The sequence below is a fragment of the Esox lucius genome, chromosome 11, assembly GCF_011004845.1.
Source record: "Esox lucius isolate fEsoLuc1 chromosome 11, fEsoLuc1.pri, whole genome shotgun sequence".
In the NCBI taxonomy this organism is placed as follows: domain Eukaryota; kingdom Metazoa; phylum Chordata; class Actinopteri; order Esociformes; family Esocidae; genus Esox; species Esox lucius.
In genome coordinates, this window is record NC_047579.1 from 29,376,704 (window position 1) to 29,387,114 (window position 10,411).

Genomic DNA, 10,411 nt, shown 5'->3' on the forward strand with positions numbered 1-10,411 from the left:
ATAATGGTCAATGGAAACCAAAATCACCAACCAATTGAGGGCTGGATTCAAATTCGCACCAAAAATCAAAGTAAACAGTTGAAATCACAGGCTGTTCCAACTTGCATGAATTTCATCATAGCAACTCAATGTGCCTCAGTAGTGTGTATGGCCCACATGTGCCTGTATGCACTCGTCTGGAAATGCTCCTGATGAGATTGCGGATGGTGTCCTGGGAGATCTCTCAGACCTGGATCAGGACATCAGTGAGCTTCTGGTCTGTGGCGCTACTTGGCGGTCTCAGATGCACCGATACATAACGTCCCAGAGGTTCTCAATTGTATTCAGGTCTGGGGAATGTGAGGGCCAGTCAATGGCATCCAGGAACTGCCTACACACACGACACATGAGGCCGGGCATTGTCCTGCACCAGTAAGAACCCAGGGCCCACAGCACCAGCGTAAGGTCTGACGATGTGTCTGAGGATTCAATCACAGTACATAACAGCAGTAAGTGACCCTCCACGGATGTGCCTCCCCAGACCATCACTGGCTCACCACCAAACCGGTCATGCTGGATATGTTGCAGGCAGCATAACATTCACCATGGCATCTCCAAACTCACATCTGTAACATGCTCAGTATGAACCTGCTCTCGATCTGTGAGAATGAGGAGACAATGGTGGACCTGTCAATTCTGGTGTTCTCTTGCGAATGCCAATCAAGCTGCACAGTGCTGGGCTGTGAGCACAGGTCCCACTAAAGGTCATCAGGGTTGAGGTCATTTTGTAAGGCTCTGGCAGTGCTCCTCCTGTTCCTTGTACAAAGGAGCAGATACCAGTCCTACTGCTGGGTTGATGCCCTTCTATGGCTCTGTCCAGCTCTCCTCGTTTAATGGCCCGTCTCCTGGTAACTCCTCCATGCTCTTGAGACTGTACTGGGAGACACAGCAAACCTTGTGATGGCATGTATGGATGTGCCATCCTGGAAGAGCTGGACTACCTATGCAACCGGAATGGGCTGCAGGAACCACCTCGTACTCCCAGTAGTGACAAGGACACAAGCAAAACTGCAGAAAAATCAGTCAGGAAGTATAAGGAGAAAGAAATTGTCTGTGGCTACCACCTGCAAAACCACTCCCTTTTTGGGGGTTGTCTTAATGTTGCCTCTCCAGTGCACCTGTTGTAATTTTCATTTGCACCAAAACAGGTGACATTGATTCACAATCACTTGTGCTTCCTAACTTCACAGATTGTTATCCCTGAAATTAAATTGACTTGGTGTTATACTATGATGATTAAAAGTTCCCTTAATTCCTTTGTGCAGTGTAGTTAACCACTTTTACATTTTGTTTTTACTCATCCAGCCTAAAATGGGAGGTGTTTTAAAAAAAATCCCATAGTGGAAAACCAGTTTACATCCACGCATTGTGCACCTTGCATTACAAAGGCAATGTTAATAAACCTCATAGATCCTTTTATTTTCTGTTTGGTGCAGTCAAACACATATCTGGCCTTCAGTCACATAACTTACTCAATCCATACATGGCCAGTGCCACCCAACACCTTTTTTCTGACTGCTATAAAAAATAAATTACGTTGCAATATTTTGCCAGAAATTACCACTGGAAATGAACTGTACAATGTTGTGATGCTGAATAATCTGGTTAGTTAGTTAAGAACCAAACCAACGTTTACAGTGGCTCCAGATTTAGTTTACAACATTCGCACTAAGTCCACCCTTGATACTACCGTGGGCAGAATCACACTGAACAGCTTGTTATATGTATGGCTGATAAATGTTTGAAGGAATTGAAAATAAGGATATGCTCAGAGAGAAATACCCCCCCTCCCTTTGGTTCTGCCTTTGGAGTCTACCTTAGTTGTCTGTGGGCTTAATACAACATTAAAACTGGGTAGCTATCTATGAAAAAAAGCAAGTGATTTGGATGCTAAAAGATAAGTGGCACTCAATTAAAACCATAGCACAACAGTTGTGCACAGACAAATCAACAGTTCAGAATGCAATCGGCAAAAACCAGGTTGGCCAAGGTAAACAACAACAGTTGATGACAGAAAAAGGACCAGAGCTGTGAAAACAATCCTTAAATGAGTGTAAATGAAATCAACAAGAGTGAAAGGTTTTAGACTGGCCAAGCCAATCTCCGGATTAAATCTGTATTGCAACTCCCCAAAACAATCAACAGCTGAAAATGGCTGCAGTAAAGGCTTGGGTTTAGTCATGTCAATGGGTTGTAGACACTGCAGTTATTTCTTGAAACTGCAGTTATTTTCAGTTGGTAAAGCATATACATGTCAAAATAGCCAGTTATTGAAGGTGGTATTTTCATATGCCTTGAGTGTAGAGCAAAAATAACAGTTTTTACTGTCCAAATGCACACACTATATGACAGTTTAACAATTGCGTTAGTGGTTTTTGTCCTGATTAAAGTGAATTCCTTTCCCATTGTCTGGTGTAAAGCAAACTTATGGAAGATTTCCAGTACTCTTGTTGCCATTTTCAGATTCAACACAGCAGTTTAAAAATTTGTAAAAATCTTAAGGAATTTGAAGTTTGGATATACTGAACATGTGAATGTTGGTTTGGTTCCTCTGGCTTGAACTGTTAAAACTTTACTCTCAGCTATTTTATGTACATTGTTGCAAATGTGTCACAGTTGATAACATTTTATGGAAATTGAAGTTTGGATATTCAAATTATGTGAACGTTGGTTTGGTTCCTCTATCTTGAATGTTTCTGAAATTAATGTTCAGCTTCTTTCTTGGAGTTTTATCCAGTAGTTGACAACATTGTGGTCTGAGAAAGGACTTCCCAGAGATAGATGACTGCAGCTGGATGCTGTTCAAGATGACTTAAGTTGATCTCCATACTTGTATTAAATATTAAGCAGGTAAAAAAACAAACATAGTACACATCCAACCCTAATAGGAGGTTATAAAACTATTTTGTTGATTGCAAAAGTGCCAGAATGCATCTTTAATACATTAATTAATTTATGTATTTATAATTTACTGTATATGGCGACTTATTTATTAATTTAGCTTTGCATTAACCTATGCAATTTAATGTACATTTATTTATTTGCATTTTTATTTTTTAATTCAAATTATGGCAGGTAGGTCCTCAACACCACCGGACTTTTTGGTGATGGAGTGTTGGTTTTGTGTTGTTTCTCATTCAATGTAATTAGAGAATCCAGCGGGTTCTTGGTTGTCATTAATAGCTTGTTTTAATTTTGTTAGTTGTGATTGCTTTCGACTATAGATATTGAGCATGGTTTCGTTCGACGGAATTATACAAGGAAGCCAGGAAGGTTAACAAAAGAATCTTGAGTAGGGTGCAGAAAATCTTCAGTAGGGGGAAGCAAAGCGCTGGCGATGAAGAGAGGAAGGAACATTGGTACACAGCCCTGAAGTCCCACCCCTGCTGAACATACCATCAGATCATCCTTTCCTCTCATTCCTCAATAGCTTGTTAGAGTTATTTCACATGACTAGCAATGTAAATGAGGTTTAACTTTGTTTTCAAAACCCTTGGATGAAGAAAGGCCCTAATTTACCACGTCTGGTTTGAATCAATCACTTCGCGCAACCAGTTAGCTATTAGCCTGATAGCTAAGCCCTGGTAAGATGCTTGGACTGCCATGTTCCTTCATTCTCAGCTAACTAGCTACAGTAGGAAGTAGTATGTTGTTGTTAGCCAACTAGCTAATAAGTTAGCTAACTAACGTTGCTGACAGTTTTTTAAAATAGGCGTGTTAAATTAAATTGCAATCTCTACTTCAAATTGTTTATCTTTTTATCTAATTCCTTGTTACTTAATAGCAAGCCAAGTAGGATGAATGGTGAAGTAAACTGAACCAGATAGCTACAGTAGCTTCCTTGATAGTTAGCTCCTGGGCATTTTGTCACCCGTTTAAAAGCTGTAGTGTTAACCAGAACTTCCATTCGCATTTTATCGCATTATTGTGATGAATGTTTAACTAATCTCTCACAAAATGTTCACAGATTAACTCTGTGTAATTGCCATACACGAGAAGCTGTTGGAATCAAGTTAGTGTCTCTCAACCGCAACAACTAACAAAAAACGGCTTGGGTTCAGCTGCCAGGGTGGTGAATAATCACTGTAATTGGTTGGTATTCTAGCAAGTTGAAGAATACATAAGAATTTTATGCTAGAAAGATCTTTTGGATATCTACCAAACCTGCCTCTGTTCACTTCCCCAGACAGGAAGAAGGATAAAAATGCCTCTTGGGTTGGGTAGAAGAAAGAAGGCATCTCCACTAGTGGAGAACGAGGAAGCTGAGCCGATTCGAGCGGGCCTTAACGTTCCAGGAATGGACGACCTGGATGGAGGCGGCCTAGGTCTTAGAGATAGTGCCACACAGGAGGGCCTGCCACCCCCACCCACCAACCTGAGACCACGTCTGATCTTCCATACCCAGCTGGCACACGGTAGCCCGACAGGACGCATCGAGGGCTTCAGCAATGTGCGAGAGCTCTATGCCAAGATCGGAGAGGCCTTTGGCATCCCACCCCCAGAGGTGAACAACAGGAACACAGATTTGTGTGTTTCAATTGTGTATGACAATTCGTGCGTGAGTTTGTCCCTTTCTGAGTTCTGTTTTCTTCCTCTCTCCGCAGGTGATGTTCTGTACATTGAACACTCACAAGGTGGACATGGACAAGTTACTGGGAGGTCAGATTGGGTTGGAGGACTTCATTTTTGCCCATATTAAAGGACAAAGGAAGGAGGTGGAGGTGTTCAAGGGGGAGGATGCCCTTGGGTTGACCATCACTGATAATGGAGCTGGCTATGCCTTCATCAAGGTGGGAATGATTACAGGCATGATTAATTTGTCCCCGCTGAATAGGGCTGGAAGCGGCATCACATGCACACAGACAAAGAACTAAAAATAGTAGCATTTGAAAGACCTCATTAGTGGTGTTACCTTTTCACCTTTTAGAGTTGTTTATTTTGCTCACTTCGTATAGGCCAATTGTTTGTGAATTTTTGTTACTATCAATATTTCACCACAGTGTTCTATAACCTGCATAAAGAAAGCATGCACAGGTTTTCGGACCAATAGTGTTTGTCCACCCAACTGACTTTGTGGATAGAAAGCAGTGTGTGATGTAGTGAAGTAGTGGACGTAAAATCAACTTTTTTGGCTTGTGTTTTTATGTATTGAGTAAAAATCTAAAGTTCAGTGTTTCCATCATGTTTTCAACTCTGTCCCTGACACCTGAGCTCTGGTTGACAGATGCGCAGTGCTGGAGACTACATGATAAGATTATTATGTATATGAGAGAGAACTATATGACTTCCCAAGTCCTAGTGGGAGGACCACAGAACATAATCTTTCACAACTTTTCTGTTGACAAAATAACAGCTTTCTTATGGCATGGAAACTATGCCCTAATTGTACTGTAACTGTCTCATCTTGTTCTTTTCAGAGAATAAGAGATGGCAGCATTGTCCATCAGATTCAGGTCATCAACGTGGGAGACATGATTGAGTCTATCAATGGTCACAGTCTCATTGGTTGTCGACACTACGAGGTGGCAAAGATGCTCAAGGAGCTGCCCAAAGGGAAGAACTTTGTTCTCAAGATGGTGGAGCCCTTGAAAGCCTTCGGTAGGTTTGTGTGTTGGTAAAATGAAAACAATTACGACTCCTGGGATGAAAGATTTGTTATGTAGAAATGAGTAAGCGGTTATCTAACTTTTCTACTAATTGCATTTTACCAATTGGTATCCACGGCTAGATATAGAATATATTGATACATTAATATTGTGCTGGGCCTCCTCTGTAGACATGATCAGCCAGAGGTCAGGAGGGGCCAGGGCTGGCTCAGGGACCCAGCTGGGGACAGGGAGGGGCACCCTGCGTCTCCGTTCCAAAGGCCCCGCCACTGTGGAGGATCTGGTGAGTGTTTGTGTTCATTCTTCTGTTATCATTAAGAAAGTTCAAGTGTTTACAAAACTCTATGCTATAAAGCGGGTATGAGGATTTAGCATTTTTTTCACTGTGACATTCAACTTTTAGCCAGGTGCTAATCCTTCAGAACTGACCCGCTTTGGGGTGGGTTATCTCGCCGTTAACTTCAGTTAACTATGACTAACTACCTGATTGAGGACAAAAGAAGTCAAACTCCATCTCTCTCGCAAATATTGCATGATAATCCTTTTTTGTTAATCTTTTGTATATTCAAGTGTCTTTCACGTTACACGTTTAGTAATAACAGGACAGTAGAATTTGAAATACTTCATACAATTATGCTGTCCGTAGCAATAAACCGCAAGGTGTTTGTCCATTGATTAGCACGTCAAGCGTCCTCAAAACAATGCAACAAAAGAAAGATGGTGCTTCGAATGGCCTTCTATAACAAGGCCTGCTGAACATGTGAAATTACTTTTCTTTCATGTTGATTTTGGCCGAAATGTATATTTGCACTGACTTGGCCATGGATGGATGATGCTGCATGTTCTCAATGAAGGGTTTGGCTTTTGAACTTGCGATATCCACTGTAGTAAGTCCAACCAGGAATGTGAAGCTCACTGATGCTGTGCAGCTGTAGACGCCTCTGAGTAGATCAAGCTTCTCTTGTGTGATAACGCTGATAGGTCCTGACGATGTTATTGCTTTTTGCTTTATAGCCCTCTGCATTCGAGGAGAAGGCCATAGAGAAAGTGGATGACCTCCTGGAATGCTACATGGGAATTAGAGACAGTGAGCTAGGTAAGGTGTATGTGTGTGTTTGTGTGTGTCTATGCGTGAGAATGTTTTATTGGTGTTGAATGTTACCACTTGCTGGGCTGTGACGAGCCTGTCTGACTTCTCACCGTCAGCCGCTACAATGGTGGAGCTGGGGAAGGACAAGAAGAACCCAGATGAGTTTGCTGAGGCCTTGGATGAGACCCTCGGAGACTTTGCCTTCCCAGATGAGTTTGTGTTTGATGTCTGGGGCGCCATCGGCGACGCCAAGGTGGGCCGACTGTAACCACAGCAACCAGTGGCACCGGGAGAAACAAATTGTGTGTGTGTGTGTGTGTGTGTGTCTGCCTGTGTGTGTGTGTGTGTGTGCGTGCATGTGTAGTTACAAACGCTGTGGCACCAACCCACAACAAACAGCACTACTAGGAAACACTACTAGTATTACATGGAGTCACCGTCATATGATTTACTGTTCCACTACTTCCGACCTTTACATGGAGATGAGGAAAGAGGACCCTGTGATCAGTAGCTCTGTGACCCCACCTGTATTCACAATATTTGGCTGAAAAGGCTCTCGTCAGGCCTTGGCGTAGACTGTTGAATGCAAAACGTGGAGGTGGTTGCGTTCAGACTGCAAGTGCTATTCTTTGTCTTCCGGGCCTTGTGGTTGCGCTGACACGTGGCCGCGACCACTGGACATGTTAAATGTCCTCGTTCCTCTGAAGACCCAACCAGAGCACAACCAGAGGGAGTAACGAGGGACCCGGGCGTACATTCATCTACCTTTTGATGTTTGACTTAAAACAAACTGTGATTCTTTGTTATTTTTACTTTGCACTGCAATGTGGAAAAGAGCACTACTTCTCTGGGCCGCCCCTTATTCTCTGTGTAACACTGGTGCAAAGCACTAGACTGCAGTCAGTGTGTACTGTGCTGTATTTGCATTGAGGTGTATTAAGACAAAATACTCCAGGCCCTGTACGGTGTTGTTACCTTAAAGCCAGGAGGTATTCCCCACCATCAGACCTGACCACTCACAGCCTTTACTCAGGACCAGGCCTTTGGTCTGGTCACATGGTCAGGAAAACCCATGGCCCTTGTTGAGTCTTATTGGCATGTGGTGTACTTTTTTTTTAAATTATCTGTGACTTATTTTGTTTTTACGTACCGTTGGGAGTGTCACTAGTGACAGTGTTTTGGCTACTGAAGGTTTACATATGTATAGTAGGCTATCACTACAGAATTTGCTCCGATTTCTTTTTTTAATGTGGTGCACAAACTACAAACTTGTGCAGTTAATGTTCTTTACAAAGAAGCTGCACTTTCTATACATCCCAGTCAGGTCACATTGTCTGACTGTAACACCTAAATGGTCCCCTTCTTTACCAGATGTCAGGGAATCTCCAGTGTTAAATAAAAGCAGTGTTATGTTCCAGTATAGAAGCCTACCCCAGATTTTAGGGTAGGGCAACATTTACTGTTTATTAATTGGTGGACTGTGCAAGTCTTGACTTTTTTTGAATACCTTTTTGTAGGATTTTTTTTTTTAAGCAGTGTTGTGAAGGATGTGCTGTTTTAAATATAAGAATAGGTTTGTGAGGAATTTATTATTTTAACTGACATCTTGGCGTAGACTGCATTCTTTAGGGACCGGACAGTCTTAACATGAAGGAACCAAATATTTACATGCTTAAATCATGGACCTGTGAAGTAATGAAAGAAAAATGCACCATTATGCAACTGTGCAATGAAATGAAGGAGCAAGACTGTTACTTTAGGAAAGAATCTGGACTGCATCCTAGTGGCAGAACTATCATCTCTTTATAAAAACGTTCTAAGATGTACAAATAACTACTCAGTATTTTTTTCATCATGTTTTGGTGTTATCATTTCCATAGTATTAGGGTTTGTATATGATCAACTTTTTGTAGTGAATGATTGGTTTTCTGTCATTCTTCAATGCTGTTGGAGTATATCTAGCTGGTTACTGTCATGAGACTGATACTACACAATAACACTGAGAACACATTGTTTGGATAGCTCTCTATTACACTGTTTCAATGTAACTTTATAATGGCAATAATAATGACAACTATTATGAAATAAGCTGTCGTTCGTGTCTGTCCCTTTCCGCTAAGTCTTGCTTTTGACTCTTCCACAAAATACTACCCTGCATGTCATTTTTCTAACTGTATCTATTGATAATTATTTTTAGCACGCAGAAAGTAAAACAATCTGTGGATATATTTTAGAGTTGTTTTTAGTGGAAAAGGAGGGTGTTTGTCAAATACTTTTTACGTAGCCCACCTGAATCAACTTGTCAGCTAATCGTCAAGCACTTATCTGATTGATTTGAGTAAACTAGTTAAAGGGAAAACAAAGGTGTGCGACAACATTAGGTCCCCTGGACAGGTTTGACAACCCCTGCATTGAAAAACAAAATACAAATGTAAATAGATTTTTGGACTTTCATAATGTCAATATGTATTAAATAGATATGTATAGATCCTTGAGGATGTTTTGTGAGGAGGACCCAGGAGGTTTGTGTGTGTGCGCGCTGTGGGGGAGTGTTGGTTACTAGGTTGATGTGTATATTTGTTATGGTGCAGGTGAGCTCTCATTTCCCATTCACACCTCTTAAAAAATGCATGCAGCAAATCGCTCAATTACAAACCTCAACGCCAGGACAGTTCGGTAATATACCATGGGTCACATCCAAATTGGAGGAAGGATTTAGGAATTACAGCTCTTCAATATGTAGCCCCCTCTTTTCATGGGAACAAAAGTAATTGGACAATTGACTCAAAAGCTGTTTCATGGACTGGGGTGGGCTATTCCTTCATTATTTCCTCATCAATTAAGCAGGTAAAAGGTCTGGAGTTGATTCCAGGTTTGGCATTTGCATTTGGAGGCTGTTGCAGGGGAACCCACAACATGTGGTCAAAGGAGTTGTCAATGCAAGTGAAACAGGCCATCATTAGGCTACAAAAACCAAATCCATCAGAGAGATAGCAGGAACATTAGGAGTGGCCAAATCAACCGTTTGGTACATTCTGAGAAAAAAAGAACTCACTGGTGAGCTCTGCAACACAAAAAGGCCTGGACGATGATTGTAGGATCCTTTCCATGTTAAAGAACAACCCCTTCACAACATCCAGCCAAGTGAAGAACATTCTCCAGTAAGAAGGCATATCATTATCCAAGTCTACCATATAGAGAAGACTTCATAAATACAGCAAATACAGAGGGTTCAGCACAAGGTGCAAACTATTCATAAGCCTCAAGAATAGAAAGGCAGATTAGATTTTGCCAAAAACATTTTAAAAAGAAGCCAGCCCAGTTCTGGAACAGCATGCTTTGGACAGATGAAACTAAGATCAACCTGTACCAGGATGAGAAGAAAAAGTATGGAGAAGGCTTGGAACGGCTCATGATCCAAAGCATACCACATCATCTGTAAAATACAGTGGAGGCAGTGTGATGGCATGGGCATGCATGGCTTCCAATGGCACTGGGTCATTAGTGTTTATAGATGATGTGATAGAAGCAGTCAGATGAATTCTGAAGTGTGTAGGGACAGTCTGCTCAGATTCAGCGAAGTTGATTGGACTTCACTTTACAGATGGACAATGACTGAAAACATACTGCAAAAGCAACCCAGGAGTTTTTTAAGGCAAAGAAGTAGAATATTTTG

The 10,411-nt window shown here is 41.6% G+C and overlaps 1 protein-coding gene across 2 annotated transcripts; it reads left to right on the plus strand.

The window, feature by feature from the left end:
* The first annotated feature begins 3,373 nt into the window (after positions 1-3,373).
* gipc1 (GIPC PDZ domain containing family, member 1) lies at positions 3,374-8,270 on the plus strand. Of its 2 annotated transcripts, none has more exons than XM_010874370.3 (8): positions 3,374-3,623; positions 4,007-4,131; positions 4,226-4,543; positions 4,644-4,829; positions 5,457-5,637; positions 5,816-5,928; positions 6,660-6,741; positions 6,852-8,270. In XM_010874370.3, exons 3-8 carry the CDS (start codon positions 4,244-4,246, stop codon positions 7,001-7,003), a joined length of 1,014 nt encoding a protein of 337 aa, XP_010872672.1. In that variant the 5' UTR covers positions 3,374-3,623; positions 4,007-4,131; positions 4,226-4,243; the 3' UTR covers positions 7,004-8,270. The 2 variants fall into 2 exon arrangements, with proteins under 2 accessions (XP_010872672.1, XP_010872673.1); XM_010874371.3 differs by having other exon boundaries at positions 4,007-4,124.
* The last annotated feature ends 2,141 nt before the right edge of the window (positions 8,271-10,411 follow it).